The 26,541-nt window shown below is 44.2% G+C and overlaps 1 protein-coding gene across 3 annotated transcripts in view; it reads left to right on the top strand.

The window, feature by feature from the left end:
- The window catches only part of itpr3 (inositol 1,4,5-trisphosphate receptor, type 3), a 110,656-nt gene extending 93,401 nt beyond the window's left edge, over positions 1–17,255 (top strand). For 2 of the 3 annotated variants that reach the window (XM_049582438.1, XM_049582437.1), the window contains exons 43-60: positions 92–309; positions 440–640; positions 721–831; positions 1,370–1,465; positions 1,602–1,703; positions 1,874–1,957; positions 2,145–2,255; positions 2,555–2,747; positions 2,918–3,037; positions 5,115–5,290; positions 6,092–6,256; positions 6,414–6,603; positions 7,212–7,316; positions 10,302–10,420; positions 10,664–10,829; positions 11,672–11,832; positions 14,127–14,288; positions 16,263–17,255. In XM_049582438.1, coding sequence (XP_049438395.1) covers positions 92–309; positions 440–640; positions 721–831; positions 1,370–1,465; positions 1,602–1,703; positions 1,874–1,957; positions 2,145–2,255; positions 2,555–2,747; positions 2,918–3,037; positions 5,115–5,290; positions 6,092–6,256; positions 6,414–6,603; positions 7,212–7,316; positions 10,302–10,420; positions 10,664–10,829; positions 11,672–11,832; positions 14,127–14,288; positions 16,263–16,379 — 2,597 coding nt within the window. In that variant the 3' untranslated portion in view covers positions 16,380–17,255. The remainder of the gene's footprint in view (positions 1–91; positions 310–439; positions 641–720; positions 832–1,369; positions 1,466–1,601; positions 1,704–1,873; positions 1,958–2,144; positions 2,256–2,554; positions 2,748–2,917; positions 3,038–5,114; positions 5,291–6,091; positions 6,257–6,413; positions 6,604–7,211; positions 7,317–10,301; positions 10,421–10,663; positions 10,830–11,671; positions 11,833–14,126; positions 14,289–16,262) is intronic. The other variant, XM_049582439.1, reaches the window with a different exon arrangement.
- The last annotated feature ends 9,286 nt before the right edge of the window (positions 17,256–26,541 follow it).

Below are 26,541 nucleotides of genomic sequence, written 5' to 3'. Positions count from 1 at the left end.
GCAGCTGCAGCCAGAAGGCGGCTGCCTGGTGGAGACCTGCTCTCTACTGGGTCCTCTGTTCTAGTTACTAATAGTTTTCCTCTTTGTACAGGTGGCTCTGCAACATTAGTACTTCCTGGTACAGGCGGTCACCCGTTGTTGGTCCAGGGTCAGTCCATCGCCCCGGTAACAGGCGCCTCTGCCCTGCCGGTTCAGCCAGTAGCAGAGCAGCGGGAGGTGGAGACGGAGATGGGACCAGCCGTGATAATCATGAAGCCGATCCTGAGGTTCCTCCAGCTGCTCTGTGAGAACCACAACCAGGACCTGCAGGTCAGTTTCTGGAGTCCGGACATGGTTAGCCTACTTTAGCATAAGGACTGGAACCAGGTAAGGAGAATGACATTAGGACTTTGTGTGTGTGTGTGTGTGTGTGTGTGTGTGTGTGTGTGTGTGTTTCCAGAACTTCTTGCGTTGTCAGAACAATAAGACCAACTACAACCTGGTGTGTGAGACTCTTCAGTTCCTGGATATCATGTGTGGAAGCACCACCGGAGGCCTGGGTCTGCTGGGTCTCTACATCAATGAATCCAACGTCCACCTGATCACTCAGACCCTGGAGACACTCACCGAGTACTGCCAGGGACCCTGCCAGGAGAACCAGGTACACAGAGTCAACACAAGGACGGACAGAGGGACATTCAGCATGGATGCGGACACTCAGTTTCTCTGTGTGTGTTACAGACATGTATCGTGACCCACGAGTCCAACGGCATCGACATCATCACAGCTCTGATCCTAAATGATATCAGTCCTCTGTGCCGCTATCAGATGGAGATGGTTCTCCAACTGAAGGTACGCTGTCTCTACCTGCTCAGGTACTCTGTACTCTACCTACTCACGTACTCTGTCCTCTACCTGCTCAGGTACGCTGTCTCTACCTGCTCAGGTACTCTGTCCTCTACCTGCTCAGGTACTCTGTACTCTACCTACTCAGGTACTCTGTCCTCTACCTGCTCAGGTACTCTGTCCTCTACCTGCTCAGGTACTCTGTCCTCTACCTGCTCAGGTACGCTGCCTCTACCTGCTCAGGTACTCTGTCCTCTACCTGCTCAGGTACTCTGTCCTCTACCTGCTCAGGTACTCTGTCCTCTACCTGCTCAGGTACTCTGTCCTCTACCTGCTCAGGTACGCTGCCTCTACCTGCTCAGGTACGCTGCCTCTACCTGCTCAGGTACTCTGTCCTCTACCTGCTCAGGTACTCTGTACTCTACCTGCTCAGGTACTCTGTCCTCTACCTGCTCAGGTACTCTGTCCTCTACCTGCTCAGGTACCCCACCTGTCAGAGTCACAGCTGTTGTTTACCTGCTGCTGTTTTCTTTTCCGTTACCAGGACAACGCCTCCAAGCTGCTGCTGGCTCTGATGGAGAGTCGCCATGACAGCGAGAACGCAGAGAGGATCCTCTTCAACCTCCGACCCCGAGAGCTGGTACCACTCTCTTCTACTGATTTCATGTTACTGATGTGTGTGTGTGTGTGTGTGTGTGTTCACATGTCATCTAACTCTGTGTGTGTGTACGCGTCTGTGTCTGTGTGTGTCTGTGTGTGTGTGTGCACATCGACAGGTGGAGGTGATAAAGAAGGCCTACCATCAGGAGAGTGAGTGTGAGGGGGTGGAGGTCTCCCCCCGGGAGGTGGGACACAACATCTACATCCTGGCTCAGCAGGTGACCGAACACAAGCTCCTCATTGGCTTGTAGTACCCCTCTGTGCTCTGTGATTGGCTGACAGGAGGTTTCACTCTCCTCTTGTCTCAGCCACTGTTTGTTGTTCTGTGAATAACTTTATGCTTCTATTGTTTGTTTGTTTGTTTGTTTGTTTGTTTGTCTGTCTGCAGTTGGCCAGACACAACAAGGTCCTTCAGAACCTCCTGAAACCTCCAAAAAAAAATATAGAGGGCGACGAGGGGATCTCCTCCATGGTAACCTGTCTGTCTGTCTGTCTGTCTGTCTGTCTCAGTGTCTGTCTGTCTGTCTGTCTCAGTGTCTGTCTGTCTGAGTACTGCTGGCATTAGACAGGTGTCTGTCCACACCTGTCTAATGCCAGCAGTACTCTGAGCAGTACTCTGATTACTTTAGTAGTCCTCACCCTGTGCTTTGTGTCCACAGTTGAACCTGAACAACCGTCCTCTGTCCCAGATGTTGAAGTCCACAGCTCCAGCTGCTGTGGTGGAACAGGACCCACTGGAGTTCTACGACCAGCTCACCTCACAGATAGAGGTATTGACACTACCTGTTCAGTGTTCCTGTATACAGTGATTCAACAGGTGAAAGCTGTCGTTGTCTCAGACACTGACACACAGAATCATGGGAAACTGAGTCCAGGTAAAACATGACCAGTGTTTCCCTTCAAGCCTTCATCCTGGTGGGCGTCCTCAGGAGCTTTGGCTCTGTTGTCATGGAGATGGGTTAATTGTTGACTCCATGTGGTGATGATGACGATGATGATGGTTATGGTGATGATGACGACGATGATGATGATGATGATGATGACAGTGACAATTGTTGTGACTCTGCAGATCGTCCGTGATGACCGCAGCATGGAGCAGATCGTGTTTCCTGTCCATCCCATCTGTGAGTTCCTGACAGAGGAGTCAAAGGCCCGAGTGTTCAATACCACGGAGCAGGACGAGCAGGGGTCAAAGGTCACACACTTCTTCGCACAAACATCCTTCCTGCACGGAGAGATGGAGTGGCAGAAGAAGCTCAGGAGTGAGTCCAACACACACTGTAACACACACACAACCCACAACACATACTGTATCACCCTGTAACACACACACACACACACACACACGAAAATATTAAGATCCTAAGCAGTTTCACTCTGTACCTGTGTGTGTACATTGTGTATATATTGTGTGTACCTGTGTGTATTGCAGGTATGCCTGTGTTGTACTGGTTCTCCAGGAGGATGTCTCTGTGGGGAACCATCTCCTTCAATCTCGCTGTCTTCATCAACCTCATCATCGCCTTCTTCTACCCCTACGACTCAGGACAAGGTACTACTGAGAGCACTGTTAGTACTTCCTAGAGTACCATTAGTACTACTGAGAGTACTGTTAGTACTCCCTAGAGTACTGTTAGTACAACTGAGATTACAGTTAGTACTACTGAGAGCACTGTTAGTACTTCCTAGAGTACCATTAGTACTACTGAGAGTACTGTTAGTACTCCCTAGAGTACTGTTAGTACTACTGAGAGTATAGTTAGTACTACTGAGAGTACTGTTAGTACTCCCTAGAGTACCATTAGTACTACTGAGAGTACTGTTAGTACTCCCTAGAGTACTGTTAGTACTACTGAGAGTACAGTTAGTACTACTGAGAGTACTGTTAGTACTCCCTAGAGTACTGTTAGAACTCCCTAGAGTACCATTAGTACTACTGAGAGTACTGTTAGTACTCCCTAGAGAACTGTTAGTACTACTGAGAGTACAGTTAGTACTACTGAGAGTACTGTTAGTACTCCCTAGAGTACCATTAGTACTACTGAGAGTACTGTTAGTACAACTGAAAGTACCGTTAGTACTACTGAGAGTACTGTGGGTACTACTGAGAGTACTGTCGGTACCACTGAGAGTATTGTCGGTACCACTGAGAGTATTGTCGGTACTACTGAGAGTACTGTCAGTACCACTGAGAGTATTGTCGGTACTACTGAGAGTACTGTCAGTACTACTGAGAGTACTGTCGGTACCACTGAGAGTATTGTCGGTACCACTGAGAGTACTGTCGGTACCACTGAGAGTACTGTTAGTACCATTGAGAGTACTGTCAGTACCACTGAGAGTACTGTTAGTACTACTGAGAGTACTGTCGGTACCACTGAGAGTACTGTCAGTACCACTAAGAGTACTGTCGTTACCACTGAGAGTACTGTCGGTACCACTGAGAGTACTGTTAGTACTACTGAGAGTACTGTCGGTACTACTGAGAGTACTGTCAATACCACTGAGAGTACTGTTAGTACTATTGAGAGTACTGTCAGTACCACTGAGAGTACTGTTAGTACTACTGAGAGTACTGTCGGTACCACTGAGAGTACTGTCAATACCACAGAGAGTACTGTTAGTACTATTGAGAGTACTGTCAATACCACTGAGAGTACTATTCGTACTACTGAGAGTACTGTCAATACCATTGAGAGTACTGTCAGTACCACTGAGAGTACTGTTAGTACTACTGAGAGTACTGTCGGTACTACTGAGAGTACTGTCGGTACCACTGAGAGTACTGTCAGTACCACTAAGAGTACTGTCGTTACCACTGAGAGTACTGTCGGTACTACTGAGAGTACTGTCGGTACTACTGAGAGTACTGTCGGTACCACTGAGAGTACTGTGGGTACTACTGAGAATACCTGTCGGTACCACTGAGAGTACTGTGGGTACTACTGAGAATACCTGTCAGTACCACTGAGAGTACTGTCGGTACCACTGAGAGTACTGTCAGTACCACTGAGAGTACTGTTAGTACTTCTGAGAGTACTGTCGGTACTACTGAGAGTACTGTCAATACCACTGAGAGTACTGTTAGTACTATTGAGAGTACTGTCAGTACCACTGAGAGTACTGTTAGTACTACTGAGAGTACTGTTAGTAATACTTGTAATATTTGATCAAATGAACAAGAAGAAGAATCCTGATGTTTGTAAATAAAAATTAAATTTTAAATTTAATTTTAATCAGAAATGAGCTCAAACTGAGATGGTAATAAAATATAAAGGTCCAGTTTCAGGTTCAAGCTGAACATCCACTGAACTGTTTAAAAAAAGAAAATCAAATGTCACATTAAGTTTTACTTTCTTTATGTCAGTTTTCAGCTGTGGAATATTGTCAACATTATTTCTCACTACGTTCTTCATCTGATGATTTTATTTTACCAGGAAATATTATTTATTTTTTATTATTTGAACCTGAAATTTATTAGAAATGAACAATTAATGAAATGTAACAGTGACACCTACAGGCCTCCGTACAGGAACATTAACTGAGCTGAAACTAAAGTTTCTCTCAACCCCTTCGCCTCTCCTCCTCTCCTCCTCTCCTCCTTGTCTCCTCTCCTCCTCCCCCCACAGTAGGAGCGATTGATGACTCCCTTTTGCTGATGCTGTTCTGGATCCTGACCGGTCTGTCAGTGTTGGGTCTGTTCTCTCAGCGTTACGGCCTCCAGCCTCTAACCATCGCCCTGATCCTCAGATCCATCTATCACCTGGGCATCGGCAACACGCTCATACTGCTGGGGTCACTCAATGTGAGTAACACATTACCCATAATCCATCTGGGCAGGTGAGGAGTGCTCAGAGTTGTAGAGTGATGGTGTTGCAGACTGAGATCAGCTGATCAGAGGTCAGATTGAATCGACTGTCAGTACCAGAACCAACCGGTTCCCCATCGTTATGTCTCAGTCAAAGCCCCACCCGTTAATAAAAGTCCCCCAACCCTCCCCCCCGATCACCCCCCCCAGGCTCCAGTCCCTCACATGAAGCTGGTTCTCCGTTCTTGAATTGGACGTCTCTTTGACTGGATGGTGGAAACATTCAATCACTGCCAGGTTAGGAAACATGTTAGCATGATCCTTCCACCACCATCAAACCTCCAAAGGATCCCAACTCCATGTAGGCTGCCACCTCATCCTCGGGCTGCAAAGTGTCATGGCTGGAGTCCTCCATGTCGGTGACCAATGTGACCACGGGGTCAAAGGTTACACTGGTGTCACTGACTTTCAAAATAAAAGCAACTGTCAGAATATTTCTGCACATCTTTGTGCTGCATTTTATTCTGAAAAATAAAAAGTATGTTGTCGTTTTCACCTGCTGCCCACCTGGAGCTCAGTTTATATATAAATACATATTGGTACCTGTGACACAGCTGTTTGAGGGTCACCTGTCAGTACCTGACCCGCTGCAGGACTCTGCTGAAAGTTCTCTGTATTTGTGCCTTTTCTTAAAGTTTGTTGATCAGACTGTGTGTAGGCTGTGTGTCCTCTGTAAGACATCCCCAGGTTTCTTCTTCTATTGTCTGTCAGTCACATGACTGTGTTTCCTGTTTCCAGCTGATCAATAAGGTGGTGTTCGTGGTCAGCTTCGTCGGAAACAACGGGACCTTTATTATGGGATACAAGGCCATGGTGATGGACGTGGAGTTCCTGTACCACCTGGCGTACGTTCTGACGTCCACACTGGGACTGTTTGTCCACGAGCTCTTCTACAGCATCCTGGTAAACAACAACAACAACAACAACAACAACAACAACAACGCTGAGCTCATTATTACACAGCTCCAACCAACACTAACTCTCTGAATGATTATCTGTCTCTCTGTCCCTCTGTCCCGTGTCCCTCTGTCCTCTGTCCCCTGTCCCTCTCCGTGTCCAGCTGTTTGACCTGATCTACCGGGAGGAGACTCTGTTTAACGTGATAAAGAGCGTCACCCGTAACGGTCGCTCAATCCTGCTGACGGCGCTGCTCGCCCTCATCCTCGTCTACCTCTTCTCCATCGTTGGCTTCCTGTGTCTCAAGGAGGACTTCATCATGGAGGTCGACCCACTGGTGCAGATCGCAGCAGGTGACTTTATCATGCCTCCACGCCACCATTAGCCGCAGGTGGACGCGTTTCAGGTTTTCTGTCCGTCTACCCGGGCATCTATTCTTGTAAGTGCCATATCTCAAGAACACCTTGAGGGAATTTATTCAAAATGACCTGATTAGAATTTAGTGGTCAAAGGTCAGTGTGACCTTACAAAACATGTTTCAGCCAGAACTCAATAATTCATCCTCTGATTAATTCTACTAAGTCTTTATTAATCAGATCCATCAGACTGAAGGTTGTTCAGTGTTTATATGATTATTACAATTCATTGTGTTCAGAGTTTAAAGATAAAAAACAAACTCTGTGTGTCGGGTCGTCAGGTGGTAGTAGAAACACAGCTCACATCAGATGTGATGATGTCACCACCAGTCTGAGCCTCTGCTCGCTGGTTATCTGAAGATGTTTCTGGTTAAAATATCAGGTGCTGTGAGTAAAGATAAACAGCCAACAAAATAAACAAGCTCAGCTGAGAACTGAGTGCTAACATCCAGGATGTGTTTATACTGGTCAGGTTTACTGGTTGTGTGTGTAACAGTGTGTGTGTGTGTGTGTGTGTGTGTGTGTGTGTGTGTGTGTGTATTCAGCTCCTCAGCAGACTGAAGCGTCTCAGGATTTCCTCAAGTCATGTTCAACAGACGGCGTCAGCTGCACCGACGAGATGGACACCCTCAGTGTCCCAGATGACGAAGGTAAGAGACAGACTGACACAAGTGCAGTCCATTTACGATTTCGACTGCTGTCAGCTGTCAGTCATCTGTCAATCAGCTGTCAATCATCTGTCTGCGGCTCAGTCGATGTGACGTATTGTCCGCTGCGCAGAGGATTGTGGGTCAGAACAGAAAGTAAATCACGCTGATTTGCAAACTGCAGACACACTGAATCTTCCTCTGCTGAACTGTTGTGGTGTGGAGGTACAGGTGTTACAGGTGGTACAGCAGGTAAAGGAGGAACAGGTGGTTCAGGAGGTAAAGGAGGAACAGGTGGTTCAGGAGGTACAGGTGGTACAGGAGGCACAGGTGGTACAGGAGGAACAGGAGGTTCAGGAGGTACAGGTGGTACAGGAGGCACAGGTGGTACAGGAGGAACAGGAGGTTCAGGAGGTACAGGTGGTACAGGAGGTACAGGGGGCACAGGTGGTACAGGAGGAACAGGAGGTACAGGAGGTAAAGGAGGAACAGGTGGTTCAGGAGGTACAGGAGGAACAGGTGGTTCAGAAGGTACAGGTGGTACAGGGGGCACAGGTGGTACAGGAGAAACAGGAGGTACAGTAGGTACAGGAGGTACAGGTGGTACAGGAGGTACAGGAGGAACAGGTGGTTCAGGAGGTACAGGTGGTACAGGAGGTACAGTAGGTACAGGAGGTAAAGGAGGAACAGGTGGTTCAGGAGGTACAGGTGGTACAGGAGGAACAGGAAGTAAGGAGGTACAGGAGGAACAGATGGTATGGAGGAACAGTATGTACAGGTGGTACAGGAGGTACAGGAGGAACAGATGGTACAGGAGGAACAGTATGTACAGGAGGTACAGGAGGAACAGGTGGTTCAGGAGGTACAGGTGGTACAGGAGGAACAGGAGGTACAGTATAGGTACAGGAGGTACAGGAGGTAAAGGAGGAACAGGTGGTTCAGGAGGTACAGGTGGTACAGGAGGTACAGTAGGTACAGGAGGTAAAGGAGGAACAGGTGGTACAGGAGGTACAGGAGAAACAGGTGGTACAGGAGGTACAGGTGTTACAGGTGGTACAGGAGGTACAGTAGGTACAGGAGGTACAGGAGGTAAAGGAGGAACAGGTGGTTCAGGAGGTACAGGAGGTAAAGGAGGAACAGGTGGTTCAGGAGGTACAGGTGTTACAGGTGGTACAGGAGGTACAGGAGGTACAGTAGGTACAGGAGGTACAGGAGGTAAAGGAGGAACAGGTGGTTCAGGTGGTACAGGAGGTAAAGGAGGAACAGGTGGTTCAGGAGGTACAGGTGGTACTGGAGGAACAGGAGGTACAGGAGGTACAGGAGGAAGAGATGGTACAGGAGGAACTGTACGTACAGGAGGAACAGGAGGTAAAGTAGTTACAGGGGGTACAGGAGATACAGGAGATACAGGAGGAACAGGTGGTTCAGGAGGTACAGTAGGTACAGGTGGTACAGGTGGTTCAGGAGGTACAGGTGGTACAGGAGGTACAGGAGGAACAGATGGTACAGGAGGAACAGTATGTACAGGAGGTACAGGAGGAACAGGTGGTTCAGGAGGTACAGGTGGTACAGGAGGAACAGGAGGTAAAGTAGGTACAGGGGGTACAGGAGGTAAAGGAACAGGTGGTTCAGAAGGTACAGGTGGTACAGGAGGTACAGGAGGAACAGATGGTACAGGAGGAACAGTACGTACAGGAGGTACAGGAGGAACAGGTGGTTCAGGAGGTACAGGAGGAACAGGAGGTACAGTAGATACAGGTGGTTCAGGAGGAACAGGTGGTTCAGGAGGTACAGGTGGTACAGGAGGTACAGGTGGTGCAGGAGGTACAGGTGGTACAGGAGATACAGGAGGTACAGATGGTACAGGAGGAACAGGAGGTACAGGAGGAACAGATGGTACAGGAGGAACAGTATGTACAGGAGGTACAGGAGGAACAGGTGGTTCAGGAGGTACAGGTGGTACAGGAGGTAAAGGAGGAACAGGTGGTTCAGGAGGTACAGGTGGTACAGGAGGTACAGGAGGGACAGGTGGTTCAGGAGGTACAGGTGGTACAGGAGGTACAGGAGGAACAGATGGTTCAGGAGGTACAGGAGGAACAGGAGGTACAGTAGGTACAGGTGGTTCAGGAGGAACAGGTGGTTCAGGAGGTACAGGAGGTACAGGTGGTTCAGGTGGTACAGGTGGTTCAGGAGGTACAGGTGGTTCAGGAGGTACAGGTGGTACAGGAGGTAAAGGAGGAACAGGTGGTTCAGGAGGTACAGGTGGTACAGGAGGTACAGGAGGGACAGGTGGTTCAGGAGGTACAGGTGGTACAGGAGGTACAGGAGGAACAGATGGTTCAGGTGGTACAGGTGGTTCAGGAGGTAAAGGAGGAACAGGTGGTTCAGGTGGTACAGGTGATTTAGGAGGTACAGGAGGTACAGGTGGTTCAGGTGGTACAGGTGGTTCAGGAGGTACAGGTGGTTCAGGAGGTTCAGGTGGTTCAGGAGGTTCAGGAGGTACAGGTGGTTCAGGAGGTACAGGAGGTCCAGGTGGTTCAGGAGGTACAGGTGGTACAGGTGGTTCAGGAGGTACAGGAGGTACCGGTGGTTCAGGAGGTTCAGGAGGTACAGGTGGTTCAGGAGGTACAGGAGGTCCAGGTGGTTCAGGAGGTACAGGAGGTACAGGTGGTACAGGAAGTACAGGTGGTTCAGGAGGTTCAGGAGGTACAGGTGGTTCAGGAGGTACAGGAGGTCCAGGTGGTTCAGGAGGTACAGGTGGTACAGGTGGTTCAGGAGGTACAGGAGGTACAGGTGGTACAGGTGGTTCAGGAGGTACAGGAGGTACAGGAGGTACAGGTGGTTCAGGAGGTACAGGAGGTACAGGTGGTACAGGTGTTGGAACTGACAACCTTAAAACTCTTGTTACTACTGCAGTGACGGTGTGTATGTGTGTGTGTGTGTGTGTGTGTGTGTGTATCTGTGTGTGTGTGTGTGTGTGTGTTTCAGAGGAGGCGAGCTCGGAGCGAGCATGTGACACTCTGCTGATGTGTATCGTCACTGTGTTGAACCATGGACTGAGGAACGGAGGAGGAGTCGGAGACGTTCTCCGCAAACCATCCAAGAACGTAAGCAACACTTTATATTCCTGTTTCCATCCCATAATTAACATCAGTCAGGACAGGAGCAGCCTGAGGGCAGAGGTCACTCATTAACAATAAAGCTGAAGCTTCATCACTGCAACATTCAAACACTGCTGACACTCTGATGTCATCAATATGTGATGACATAATCTTGCAGAGGGTCGACTTCATTTCACAGTGTGGAGTTAAAACTCTTCGTGACGTGTTAACATGTATCTGTGTGTGTAGGAGCCGCTGTTTCCTGCCCGGGTGGTCTACGACCTGCTCTTCTACTTCATCGTCATCATCATCGTCCTCAACCTGATCTTTGGCGTCATCATCGACACATTCGCCGACCTGAGGAGCGAGAAACAGAAGAAAGAGGAGATCCTGAAGACCACGTGTTTCATCTGTGGTGAGTATAAGAACATGTGACCTCCATGTGTCCTCATGTGAGGACTGTAGATCATGTGAGGACTGTAGGTCATGTGAGGACTGTAGATCATATGAGGACTGTAGATCATGTGAGGACTGTAGATCATGTGAGAACTGTAGATCATGTGAGGACTGTAGATCATATGAGGACTGTAGATCATATGAGGACTGTAGATCATGTGAGGACTGTAGATCATGTGAGAACTGTAGATCATGTGAGGACTGTAGGTCATGTCAGGACTGTAGATCATGTGAGGACTGTAGGTCATGTGAGGACTGTAGGTCATGTGAGGACTGTAGGTCATGTGAGGACTGTTGATCATGTGAGGACTGTAGATCATGTGAGAACTGTAGATCATATGAGGACTGTAGATCATGTGAGGACTGTAGGTCATGTGAGGACTGTAGGTCATATGAGGACTGTAGATCATATGAGAACTGTAGATCATGTGAGGACTGTAGGTCATGTGAGGACTGTAGGTCATGTGAGGACTGTAGATCATGTGAGGACTGTAGATCATGTGAGGACTGTAGGTCATGTGAGGACTGTAGATCATATGAGGACTGTAGATCATGTGAGGACTGTAGGTCATGTGAGGACTGTAGATCATATGAGGACTGTAGATCATGTGAGGACTGTAGGTCATGTGAGAACTGTAGGTCATATGAGGACTGTAGATCATGTGAGGACTGTAGATCATGTGAGGACTGTAGGCCATGTGAGGACTGTAGATCATGTGAGGACTGTAGGTCATGTGAGGACTGTTGATCATATGAGGACTGTAGGTCATGTGACCAGCGGCGCTGTGTGTGTGGTTGCAGGTTTGGAGAGAGACAAGTTTGACAACAAGACGGTGTCGTTTGAAGAACACATCAAACTGGAGCACAACATCTGGAACTACCTGTACTTCATCGTCCTGGTGCGAGAGAAGAACAAGACGGACTACACGGGACCAGAGAGCTACGTGGCTCACATGATCAAAGTAAAACACACACACAAGATGTCACATGGGGGGTGTTCCAGAAAGTGGGTTTAGTGGAAACTCTGAGTGTGTTAACCCTGAGGTGAGGGAAACTCTGGGTTTTCAGCTCCAGACAGAGAGGTAAGTCAAACTGTGAGTCAATCACCATGGCAACTGACTCTGTGAACCTAACCTGCTCGCTGACAGGTTTTCTTTAAGACACCGAGTTCACCCTGTCTCCTCCCTACTGCTGAGCCTGAAGCAAGCTGGCAGACACACATGGGTTGTTCATATGTAGGCAGAATTAATTCACAATGCTTTACGCTGGGAGAGGATCTTCAGACCCCGTCTCGATGTGCTGTCTTTCCCCAATGAATATCTGTTTGAACCGTACCGTTTTTCATTAGACTCAATCATTTACCAGCCACACATATCAAATCTGACACACTGCAGACATGCGCTCTCATCAGAGCAAATGTTTTTTTGTCAACGGTAACTTTTTATATGATATTGGTGACCTACAGTACATAATGACATAGCCACTGAATGACAGGTTATTGAAGCTACTTTAATAAATCAAATATGAATCAAACTGAAGGAAGGTACAGTCATGGCCAAGTCAAATATGCCTTACCTGTTTGAATGATGTTTTTATATTTCATTTTAAGCTGAGCCAAGTGTGTTTTTCCCCTGTGAGACTGAACCTATATGAACATCAGATTTTATTCAAAACCATTTTTTTCACCTGTATGCTATGATTTTAATTAGGTGTGGTTAAATGTAAATTAATGGCAGGGCTCTCAGGTTTTGATCTCAGTTCAGAGTGAGATTTTTGCTGGGGGGGGGGGGGCATCTTGGGTATGATAGTTTTTAAAGGGAGTGACATGCAGCAAGGTGCCACAGGCCGGAGTCGAAGCCAGGCTGCTGCGCCAAAACCAACCTATATATGTGACGCCTGCTTTATCCACTAAGCCACCAACATCCCGTCAAATAAGATCCTGTTTGCTAAATTTCCCATGCTGCCTCTCTCTCCTTGGCAGCTTTAGTGCTGTTACTTTGTTTATGAAATATATGCTCATATTCGTTGTAGGCATTCATGATAGGCTGACCAAACGTCCTCTTTTGCCTGGACATGTCCACTTTTCACGTCCTGTCTGGGGCGTCCGGGGGGGGTTTATAAATTGATGGTAATGTCTGGTTTTCCTTGTGTGTGTGTGTGTGTGTGTGTGTGTGTGTGTGTGTGTGTGTGTGTGTGTGCACGCGCGTAATCCCCGAGAGGCTGCTTTTATCAGCGGATCTCCAACACTCACAACGAGGAAGCAGCAGACACCTGCAGCACAGCATTATTCTAAGCTTCCAAGATGCCGAAGCGCAAGTGCAGCTTCACAGATGAACTGCAGAAAAAATTCCCAACTTACCGTCCCGACCTGGTCGGGATATATGGGAGGCTGAGTGCACCGTGTGCAAAGCTGGCACATATGATTCTGTGTCTAATAAAGGTCAAAGGTCAAAGCTCAAAGTTGGATTTTCTAATACAGAAGAGGTATTATTTAGAACATTATTTCATATCATTTATTTATTTATTTGTCCAGTAAGACTTGAAAAGATAGCTATTATTTTACAAGTTGATTTTTCTGATACAGAAGAGACATGATTTCTATCATTATTTCATTCCAGAGATTTTACATTTATTTTACATTTATATTCATTTTTGTACAGTTGAAACTTGTAAAAAGATTATTATTTTAGGCATAATAAAAGCAAGTTGAGCAACCTCTGAGAAGCTAATCTAATCTAAATTTCTGTCTTTGAGAGATATTATTTTGTAATATAACTGAATTTTCTATCCATACATATAAACTTTAAATATATTGAAATTATAAGGCATGTTTGAGTAAACTGCAAGTATCATTTAAGCAGGCTATCTTGTGGCCGGGGCGAGTGTCCTCTTTTTTGGAAATCAAAATATGGTCACTCTAATTCATGAGCACCTCCAAGTCCACAGGTGTAAAATAAGTTGATCGCTTTTTCTCTCCGGTTGCCATGGTGACTCAAGGTATCAGGGCTCCACTGATGATGGCTTTTTATTGTGGTTGTGCACGTGCTTAACTCAAGGTGTACCTACTCAGAGTTGACTGAACTAATTCAAATCAGCTGTTCTGGAACCAGATACTCAGAGTTTCCCAGCTCAGGGTAAGTCAAGTCAGAGTTCAGGATTAGACTCAGAGTATGTTGAACCTCCTACCTGGAATACCCCTCTGTACACACAGACATGTAAACAACAGACACCTCATCAACAGTCACTTCTGTTTCAGAACAACAACCTGGACTGGTTTCCACGGATGCAGGCCATGTCTCTGGTGGTGACGGATGGCGATGGCGAGCAGAACGAGATGAGGATGTTACAGGACAAACTGGCCGCAACGATGAAAGTGGTGATGACGCTGACCACTCAGCTGACAGAGCTCAAAGAGCAGGTAGGAACACACACACACACACACACACACACACACACACACAAAAATACACACATATTGAACTACAAGGAAACTACCCTGGTGCGACTGTCCTGGTGACGACAGCTCAACATCCTGTTTCTCACTGTATCAGTCTGGACTCAGTCTGCTGCCACAAACACTTCCAGTCGGGCCAATCAGGGGTCAGAACCGTATCAATCAGTCAATCAATTTTATTTATAAAGCCCAATATCACAAATCACAATTTGCCTCACAGGGCTTTACAGCATACGACATCCCTCTGTCCTTATGACCCTCACAGCTGATCAGGAAAAACTCCCCAAAAAACCCTTTAACAGGGAAAAAACAGTAGAAACCTCAGGAAGAGCAACTGAGGAGGGATCCCTCTTCCAGGACGGACAGACGTGCAATAGATGTCGTACAGAACAGATCAGCATAATAAATTAACAGTAATCCACATGACACAATGAGACAGAGACAGAGAGAGAGAGAGAGAGAGAGATGCAGGTAATGACAGTAGCTTACAACAACATTAATGAAAGTAATAATATTATAGTTATAGTTCTGGCTACTGCAGTACAATATGTTGAAAGTATGTATTAATATCTGGCAGTATACATGTGTGACAATAGTCATATGTGTATAATAACAGTAGAAGTATGACTAATGACTAATGATGGCAGCAGCAGCAGGAGGCATCTGGCAGGACCACGGCAGCAGCACAACCACACACGTCACGCTGTCCAGGCACCACTGTGATATGAGTTAATCTGAGAGACAGTGGAGCACAAAGGCTCCGGAGAAGAAGCCGAGTTAGTGACATCCAGAATGGCCGGGTTAGCAAGATGCAGTAATAGAATACGAGAGCCCAGCCCTAACTATAAGCTTTATCAAAGAGGAAAGTCTTAAGTCTAGTCTTAAATGTGGAGACAGTGTCTGCCTCCCGGACCGTAACAGGAAGATGATTCCACAGGAGAGGAGCCGTAGTGACAGCGTCAGCAGCCAATCAGGGACTGAGTTGTAGTTGATGATGTAACATTCAGGCCACAGCTTCCAGATCAATGACAGTGGCTCCTGAAGCAACAAGACACATATTAAACACACCAATAAGTGACATCACTGAGTCAATAACAACAAGTAAACAACAACAACAGCAGTATGACCTCACTGAGTTTCTCCATCTGACAGATGTGTTTCTCTGCTAACGCTGGACGAGGCAGCGAAACATATTTTAGCTTCATAATACACGAGCATGTTAACGTTTCAGCTGCATGTCTCGCCTCACTGTCACCACAGGAAACATGACGCTGTCACATTGTGTTCTCAGAGCCGAGCAGACTGACCAATCAGTCCCCACAGTGCTCCTGTATCAGTCTGTGTCACTGTGAGACTTTCAGAACCGACCTCACTCAGCTGGTTCTGTTGTCTGTCGGTCCAAACTGTGAGTGTGACATCAGTAACAAACTGTTGTCAATGAAGGCTCAGTCACAAAGAACGCTCAGCAGCATCCTACCCACTGCTCGTCCTGCGCCCGCCGCCCCACACTCAGCTGGTTTCTGCCCTGTGCTGCTGTTCAGAAGAAGACAGGACAGAGACTCAGCAGAGGAGCTGAGGACTGTGATTAATCTCTTCCTTCTGTCCTCATGGTGTGAATGAGTCACTCCTCTGTTCACTGATACAAATCTAACGTTCACTGTTGTTTCTCTACTGATTGGCTGAAGGAGTCTGTCTGTCTGTCAAGGCCAGTAGTCCCGCCCAAGAAAACCAGTGTGTGTTTTAACATTTAAAAGTCACAGTGCAACATGATGTTTTTAATCAAATGTTGGAACATAGTCTGACATTTCTCTGATTACATGTTATGACATACTGTATTAGGACACTCGTATGTCAGTTATAACCTAGTTTTGTTTTTCTCACTTGCACTGAGGGATGTTAAACTCAAACATACTCACTGTACCTTCTGTGTTCCTGTAGATGACGGAGCAGAGGAAGAGGAGGCAGAGGATGGGATTTGTTGACGTCCAGGCAGGGGCGAGCGCTGCGCTGCCTCCAAGTGCCGCGGGAGGAAACCACCAGATCTACAAAACATAGACTGCAGATGATCAGACGGACTGTTGACTACAGGATCCACATGTGTTCAAAGCATCCAGCTGGACTGATGGACTGATTCACAGGAGACAAGAAAAACACTAGAATGAAGCTATGAAACAAACTACTGATACATATTTCATCAGAAGTACATTTCTTTGTTAGAATTGAGTTAGAGCTGCAGTCTACGTCTGTCTCAGGATCAGCATGTCTGTCTCAGGATCAGCACACCTGTTGACTTAAATACTCAATCTAACTAACTTATATTGGTTTGTGGTTAAGAACAAACAGTGCAACAGATTTTCTGCACAAAGAAAAACTCATACGGCTAAAAAAACTTCAGGAGAATCACAGACTTCCTGGTTGGACGACTACAAGTTGCTCTGTGTCATAGAAACTGCTGGAATGTGCTCGTGTGTGTGTCTGTGTGTGTGTGTGTGTGTGTGTGTGCTTAAAGAATTACCATCAACTCACTTTAGTTATTTTACAGAGACTGACGTGCAGCATGTATCTGCTGATGGCAGAATTAACTCTTTCAGTAATATCTGTGTGAATGTAAAGTGAGTTGAACCCAGTTGTGTGTTTTTTATTTTAAATCTGGGGAGACTAGTTTTTAAGTGATATAAATATTATTAAGGTTTAATAGTGATATATATTTATGAAGAGAGCAGCTCTTGTTTGTTTGACACTGTAACTAGCTCATTACAGACACTGGATTTCAACTGAGCTGCTTTTAGATTAACTGCAAGAAAACTATGTACTGTTTTTTTTTTGAATGAGAACAGACGGGTACACGGAAGAGGGACGAGTAGGAGGAGCAGGAGAGTGTCATGAAGATCACATCTTCAAAATAAATAAAATATTTTAATGAGAACCATGACATGTTTCTCCATTATGTTTGTACGTACACTTACATTTACATTAAAAATGCAGCAATTACATTTAAGTGATTATTTTACACCGTGATGTGACAATTTTCGACATGTCAAACAAATGTTATCAATTTATGGAATGATATCCAGTAAAAATTAAATAAAGACACTGATTATGTGTATTATACCAAACAATTGTCAAAAACGTATAATATCTGAAAAAACATCATAGTATAGCATGTCGTCCAAAATAATGCATATACATCATTGTATAGCATGACGAACAACATCATGAAAATACTTCATAGTATAGCATGTCGTCCAAAATCATGAAAAACCATCATAGTATAGCATGTCATCCAAAATAATGAAAAAAACATCATAATATAGCATGTCGTCCAAAATAATGAAAAAAACATCATAATATAGCATGTCGTCCAAAATAATGAAAAAAACATCATAATATAGCATGTCGTCCAAAATAATGAAAAAATGTCATAGTATAGCATGTCGTCCGAAATCATGAAAAAACATCATAGTATAGCATGTCGTCCAAGATCTAGAAAGGAACATCATAGCATAGCATGTCGTCCAAAACCATAAAAAAAGTCATAGTATAGCATGTCATCCAAGATCATGAAAAAACATCATAGTATAGCATGTCGTCCAAGATCATGAAAAAACATCATAGTATAGCATGTCGTCCAAAATCATGAAAAAACATCATAGTATAGCATGTCGTCCAAGATCATGTAAAAAAGTCATAGTATAGCATGTCGTCCAAAACCATGAAAAAAAGTCATAGTATAGCATGTCGTCCAAAATCATGAAAAAAACATCATAGTATAGCATGTCGTCCAAAATCATGAAAAAAACATCATAGCATAGTATGTGGTCCAAAATCATGAAAAAACGTCATAGTATAGCATGTCGTCCAAGATCATGAAAAAAAGTCTTAGTATAGCATGTCGTCCAAAATCGTGAAAAAACATCATAGTATAGTATGTTGTCCAAGATCATGAAAAAAAGTCATAGTATAGCATGTCGTCTAAAATCATGTAAAAAAACATCATAGTATAGTATGTTGTCCAAGATCATGAAAAAAAGTCATAGTATAGCATGTCGTCCAAAATAATGCATATACATCATTGTATAGCATGACGAACAACATCATGAAAATACATCATAGTATAGCATGTCGTCCAAAATCATGAAAAACCATCATAGTATAGCATGTCATCCAAAATAATGAAAAAAACATCATAATATAGCATGTCGTCCAAAATAATGAAAAAACATCATAATATAGCATGTCGTCCAAAATAATGAAAAAAACATCATAATATAGCATGTCGTCCAAAATAATGAAAAAATGTCATAGTATAGCATGTCATCCAAGATCATGAAAAAACATCATAGTATAGCATGTCGTCCAAGATCATGAAAAAACATCATAGTATAGCATGTCGTCCAAAATCATGAAAAAACATCATAGTATAGCATGTCGTCCAAGATCATGTAAAAAAGTCATAGTATAGCATGTCGTCCAAAACCATGAAAAAAAGTCATAGTATAGCATGTCGTCCAAAATCATGTAAAAAACATCATAGTATAGCATGTCGTCCAAGATCATGTAAAAAACATCATAGTATAGCATGTCGTCCAAAATCGTGAAAAAACGTCATAGTATAGCATGTCGTCCAAGATCATGAAAAAAAGTCTTAGTATAGCATGTCGTCCAAAATCGTGAAAAAACATCATAGTATAGTATGTTGTCCAAGATCATGAAAAAAAGTCATAGTATAGCATGTCGTCCAAAATCGTGAAAAAACGTCATAGTATAGCATGTCGTCCAAGATCATGAAAAAAGTCATAGTATAGCATGTCGTCCAAAATCGTGAAAAAACATCATAGTATAGCATGTCGTCCAAGATCATGAAAAAAGTCTTAGTATAACATGTCGTCCAAAATCGTGAAAAAACATCATAGTATAGCATGTCGTCCCAGATCATGTAAAAAACATCATAGTATAGTATGTTGTCCAAGATCATGAAAATACGTCATAGTATAGCATGTCGACCAAGATCATGAAAAAAAGTCTTAGTATAGCATGTCGTCCAAGATCTAGAAAGAAACATCATAGCATAGCATGTCGTCCAAAACCATGAAAAAACATCATAGTATAGCATGTCGTCCAAAATCATGAAAAAACATCATAGTATAGCATGTCGTCCCAGATCATATAAAAAACATCATAGTATAGTATGTTGTCCAAGATCATGAAAATACGTCATAGTATAGCATGTCGACCAAGATCATGAAAAAAAGTCTTAGTATATCATTTCTTCCAAAATCGTGAAAAAACATCATAGTAGAGCATGTCGTCCAAGATCGTGAAAATACATCATAGTATAGCATGTCCAAGATCATGAAAAAAACATCATAGTATAGCATGTCGTCCAAAACCATGAAAAAAAGTCATAGTATAGCATGTCGTCCAAAACCATGAAAAAAAGTCATAGTATAGCATGTCGTCCAAAATCATGTAAAAAACATCATAGTATAGATGTCGTCCAAGATCTAGAAAGAAACATCATAGTATAGCATGTCGTCCAAAACCATGAAAAAAAGTCATAGTATAGCATGTCGTCCAAGATCATGTAAAAAACATCATAGTATAGCATGTCGTCCAAAATCATGTAAAAAACATCATAGTATAGATGTCGTCCAAGATCTAGAAAGAAACATCATAGCATAGCATGTCGTCCAAAACCATGAAAAAAAGTCATAGTATAGCATGTCATCCAAGATCATGAAAAAAAGTCTTAGTATAGCATGTCGTCCGAAATCATGTAAAAACATCATAGTGTACCATGTCATCCAAAACCATGAAAAAACATCACAGTATAGCATGTCGTCCAAGATCATGAAAAAACATCATAGTATAGCATGTCGTCCAAAATCATGAAAAAACATCATAGTGTAGCATGTCGTCCAAAACCATGAAAAAACATCACAGTATAGCATGTCGTCCAAGATCATGAAAAAACATCATAGTATAGCATGTCGTCCAAGATCATGTAAAAAACATCATAGTATAGCATGTCGTCCAAGATCATGAAAAAACATCATAGTATAGCATCTCGTCCAAGATCATGTAAAAAACATCATAGTATAGTATGTTGTCCAAGATCATGAAAATACGTCATAGTATAGCATGTCGACCAAGATCATGAAAAAAAGTCTTAGTATAGCATTTCTTCCAAAATCGTGAAAATACGTCATAGTATAGCATGTCCAAGATCTAGAAAGAAACATCATAGCATAGCATGTCGTCCAAAACCATGAAAAAAAGTCATAGTATAGCATGTCGTCCAAAATCATGTAAAAAACATCATAGTATAGATGTTGTCCAAGATCATGAAAAAAAGTCATAGCATAGCATGTTGTCCAAAATCGTGAAAAAACGTCATAGTATAGCATGTCGTCCAAGATCATGAAAAAAAGTCTTAGTATAGCACGTCGTCCAAAATCGTGAAAAAACATCATAGTATAGCATGTCGTCCAAGATCATGAAAAAAAGTCTTGGTATAGCATGTCGTCCAAAATCATGAAAAAACATCACAGTATAGCATGTCATCCAAAACCATGAAAAAACATCACAGTATAGCATGTCGTCCAAAATCATGAAAATACGTCATAGTATAGCATGTCGTCCAAGATCATGTAAAAAACATCATAGTATAGCATGTCCAAGATCTAGAAAGAAACATCATAGTATAGCATGTCGTCCAAAACCATGAAAAAAAGTCATAGTATAGCATGTCGTCCAAAATCATGTAAAAAACATCATAGCATAGCATGTCCAAGATCTAGAAAGAAACATCATAGCATAGCATGTCGTCCAAAACCATGAAAAAAAAGTCATAGTATAGCATGTCGTCCAAAATCATGAAAAAAAGTCATAGTATAGCATGTCGTCCGAAATCATGACAAAACATCATAGTATAGCATGTCGTCCAAGATCATGTAAAAAACATAGTATAGCATGTCGTCCAAAATCATGAAAATACGTCATAGTATAATTTATCAATTCAAATCTATTTTTAAAGCCCAATATCACAAATCACAATTTGTCTCAGAGGCTTTACAGCATATGACATCCTTCTGTCCTTAGGACCCTCACCGCTGACCAGGAAAAACCCTTTTAACAGCAAATTAAACGGTAGAAACCTCAGGAAGAGCAACTGAGGAGGGATCCCTCTTCCAGGACGGACAGACGTGCAATAGATGTCGTACAGAACAGATCAGCATGATAAATTAACAGTAATCCGCATGACACAATGAGAGAGAGAGAGAGAGAGAGGGAGAGAGATTCCATGAACATGAACATGAGCTCCTGAATATTTTTGCTTTTTTGGATGTTTTAAAGTGAGATAAACTACTATTCTTCTAAGAGCTGGAAGAAAACAGAAGAGAAAACCGTTGTTTTTAAAAAAAATCTACCAAGAAGGAAAAAAAAACAGCAAAAACCTCAGAAAACAGTGATAGACTGGAAAACAATGGAACCAACTGCCAAACTGACAGTTAGCCTAACTGTCCAACCAGCAACAAAAAAAAGGTCAAGCAAAGAGGAGGAAAACAGCTGAAGACGCAAGTGAGTGAACCATCAGAAAGAAAATATAACATTTAAAAAGAGGAAACAAAAAATTGCTGAACACTAAATAAACTTAAACTAGCATAACACAGCTAGCTGTAAACAAGACCCTTAGCAACTGTTGCCAAGGAATTTAAATAGCAGCAGTTCAACAGCAGCAGAGCCTGATGGAGTCCACCAAAGGCTGCACAGAGGCTGTTCCTCTCCTCTATCCTCCTGATGTAACCAATGAGACTGCCAGGAAGGCATTTAAACAAAAACTGCTAAAAGAAAGACCAGAAACCCTGTTTTCTGATCTTTACAAGACCGGGAGGTCAGCAACCTGATCCTCTTCACAGACCAGCCGCTAGCATGGCACTCTGCCATCAGTGCCCACTACCCTCTGTCAAAAAAGAGGGGATATGTAACGGCTGGAAAATAAAAATAAAAGAAGCAGAGGATTCAGATACTTTCATGATGACAGTAAACTTATACAAGAATGGGACTATCATAGTGCAGGGGAACCTCAAACTGTTTGAGATGGACTTCCTCCTTATAAAGGAAAGAGCCCAGCAGGAGAGATCTAGCTCCACTCACAGTTCCCAGGTCCCAGCTCCCAGCTGCCTAACTACTGAGCAGCCCCCTGAAGAGAAGGAGCCCACCAGCCCAGAGCAGGTCCAGGACCCCAGCTGAACCGCACCATCACCGAACTGAAGGTGAAATTCACAGAGCTGGAGAGAGAACTTGTACAACTGAGAGAGCTGATCAGCCAACAGCCATGCCAGCCCACCACAGCTCAGCCTGATCCCTGTACCATCAGCACAGAGCTGGGCATGCTGAGGCAGGACAGGGACAGCTGCAGGAGAGAGCTGAGCCTGCTCAGGACTGAGATCAGAGAGCTGCATCAGGACAGAGAGCAGCGTCTAGCAGCACTGACAGCTCTGACAGAGGAGGTGAAGGAGCTCAGAGGAGAGAGAGAGGAGCACAGGAGAGAACTTACCTCTCTCTCAAAGGAGGTGGAGGAGCTCAGAGGAGAGAGAGAGGAGCACAGGAGAGAACTTACCTCTCTCTCAAAGGAGGTGAAGGAGCTCAGAGGAGAGAGAGAGGAGCACAGGAGAGAACTTACCTCTCTGTCAAAGGAGGTGGAGGAGCTCAGAGGAGAGAGAGTGGTGCACAGCAGAGCACTCACCACTCTGTCAGAACAGCCTCAGGAGAGAGGTGGAGCTACACAGGACCTGGATGAAAAACTAGACCACAACCAGGACCCTGTGAGCAGCCAGGACCCACCAATCCAAGAACCTACCTCCACCCCCAGCTCCACATCCAGCCCACAGACCAGCACCTCCCCTCATTCCACCAGACCAGCACAACAGAGAGAGAAGACAGACATTATCCTCCTCATCGACTCCAATGGAAAATTCCTAAATGAAAAGAAACTTTTCCCCACCCACAAAGTGGCTAAAATCTGGTGTCCAAACACCCACCAAGCCATAGACCTGCTGTCAGAGGAGCGGCTTGGATCTCCGAGTCACATCATCATCCACACTGGCACCAATGATCTGCGGAGCCAGCAGGAGAGGGTGTCAGAGTCACTCAAGAGAGTGACAGAGAAAGCCTCCACCACCTTCCCCAACAGCAGAGTGGTCATATCCACTCTGCTCCCAAGGAAAGACTTCCACCCTGACACCATCCACAGGATCAACAGCAGCCTGTCCAGAGACTGTGCACAGAGACCCAATGTCCACCTAGCCCACCACCCCACCCTGGACATCAGCTGTCTCTACGACCACGTCCATCTGTTTAAAAGCACAGTCCCCATCTTCGCCCAAACACTGAAAAGCGTCGCTCTCAACAGAGACCAATCCACGGCCCGCAGAAGGAGCACATCAGCCCACAACCCCCACAGAACACCAAGACATCCTCAACCAACATCCAGACAAGACCAAACAAGACCACCCTCAGCCCCACCCACATCATGTCCAAATCAGACCCCACAAAGGCAACCATGATCCCCCTCAAGCCAGACCACAGTCACTCCTGTCCCTAGGGGCCCCACCCCAACCACAGCGACAAGAGCCACACCCTGGCCCACTGAGTTATGCCCAGGTGGTCCGGAGAGCAGCAGAACCAACCTTAACCACCCCCCCACACAATGAACTGAGGGACATTCAGCAGATGCTCAGCCTGCTTTGCTCTCATCTGATTGGACAGGTACCACAATAGACACTGTATGAATTATTATTAGAGTATTTCTTGTGCTCATACAGTTTAAAAAAAAAAAAAGGACATTTACACTGTACATAAGTATTGATTATTTAATATACCAGTTATTGATTTGTTACCTTTTATAATATGTCATGTAGATACTCTTAAATTATTTTCTTTGACTTAGTAGTTTATCTCATTTTGATCACCAAATGCAGCCTTTTGAGTTTTAAATGAAATCTAAATCTTTTGTCATCTCTTGTTTGAATGTTCAGGGTCTGAGATCTTCTGCTCTTGGCCTTAAGAGCAGGACCTCAGACTTTATTAGAGAGTTAGAAAATGCAGATGTGTTTATATTGCAAGAGACTTGGTGTAGAGGAGATGTCTCCACTGGTTGTCCCTCAGGCTACATAGAGATAATGTCCCCGTCCACCAAACTAAAGGGAGTAACACAAGGAAGGGATTCAGGGGGAATGCTGATCTGGTATAAGGCAAACCTTGTACAATACATTGAATTAATCAAAAAAGGAGAATTTTCAATTTGGCTCAAAATCAAAAAAGACCTTATCACCACAGATAAAGATGTATTCCTGTGTGCAGCATATATCCCCCCATCACAATCCCCTTATTTTAATGAAGACAGTTTCTCCATTCTCGAAGATGAGATTAGTTACTTCCAGGCCCAGGGAAGTGTACTGATCTGTGGAGACCTGAATGCCAGGACTGGTACAGAACCAGACTTTATCAGCACACAGGGAGACAAACATATACCTGGTCAAGTCAGCATCCCCCTCCCTTCACAACCCCGCAGAAACAACTTTGACAAAACTGTCAATAAAAGTGGGCAGCAACTGTTACAGCTCTGCCGAACACTGGGTCTGTACATGGTTAACGGTCGGCTTCGAGGGGACTCATTCGGTGTTTACACTCATAGCTCTCCTCTTGGCAACAGCACAGTAGACTATGGCATCACCGACCTAGACCCCTTCTACCTGAGAGCATTTACAGTCAGCCCCTTAACCCCCTTATCAGACCATAGTAAAATCACACTCTACATTAAAACGACAGCAAACAGTAGAACCCTGCAATCTGACCTACAGAAAACAACCTTATAAATGGACAAACAAAAGCAAAGACGAATACCAGACAGCAATCAAAAATCCAGTCTTTCAATCCCATTTAGACTGTTTTCTTTCCACCTCGTATCCCCTCAATCAGGACGGCCTCAGACAGGCTGTACAGGACATCTACAACATATTTGACCATGTGGCAGACTTATCCAGTCTGAAAAAGCGCCAGCACCACAGACCAAAAGACCCGACCAATGACGAGTGGTTTGACACAGAATGCAGACAACTGAGAAAAACTCTCAGAAATGTGTCAAATCAAAAACACAGACAACCTGACAACCCTGAGCTCAGCCTCCAGTACTGGGAAACACTGAGAGTATACAGAAAAACACTCAGAACTAAAAAAGAACAGCATGTGAGGCATCAGTTACAAATAATTGAAGAGTCCATTGACTCCAATGACTTCTGGAAGAAATGACACTCTTTCAGCAAACCAAAAAAGAAGAATTGGCTATTCAAAATGGTGACATCTGGAAAAATCACTTTGAAAGTCTGTATACTGCTGTTCCCTGAATTCGCCCAAAACAATCTCCTCAACAAATTACAAATTTTAGAATCAGTCATTAAAGACAACCAGAACCCCCTAGACTACCAAATTACTGAAGCAGAGCTGCTGGCTAAAATCCAGGCACTGCAGCCAAAGAAAGCCAGCGGTCCTGATGGCATTTTAAATGAAATGCTAAAATTTGATGACCATAAATTTAACATTGCCATATTAAAATTATTTAACCTTATTCTGGGTGTCGGACATTTCCTGACCTCTGGAGTGAAGGAATCATCACACCAATCTTTAAAAGTGGAAACAAATTCGACCCAAACAATTACCGAGGCATCTGTGTCAGCAGCAACCTGGGAAGTTGTTCTGCAGCATCCTAAACAGCCGACTGCAAGACTTCCTCAGAGAACATGATGTCCTGAGCAAGAGCCAGATAGGAGTCACACCCAAACATAGAACAACAGACCATATCTACACCCTTCACACCCTCATTAATAAAGACCACCAAAACAAGAGGAAAATCTTCTCCTGTTTTGTAGACTTCAAAAAAGCATTCGACTCAATTTGGCATGATGGACTGTTCTTAAAATTAATTGAGAAGGGTGTAGGGGGGAAGGTCTATGACATCATCAAAACCATGTACAGTCATATGAAATGTGCTGTTAAAATTAACAACATGGAAACAGATTTCTTCCCCCAGAGTAGAGGAGTAAAACAGGGCTGCAGTCTCAGTCCCACCCTCTTCAACATCTATATCGATGAATTGGCCAAATCACTAGAACTATCTGACATCCCTGGTCTCACTCTGTCTGACACACAGGTTAAA

Source organism: Epinephelus fuscoguttatus, linkage group LG7 (assembly GCF_011397635.1).
Source record: "Epinephelus fuscoguttatus linkage group LG7, E.fuscoguttatus.final_Chr_v1".
Taxonomy (NCBI): domain Eukaryota; kingdom Metazoa; phylum Chordata; class Actinopteri; order Perciformes; family Serranidae; genus Epinephelus; species Epinephelus fuscoguttatus.
This window is presented reverse-complemented; position numbering and strand designations above follow the sequence as displayed.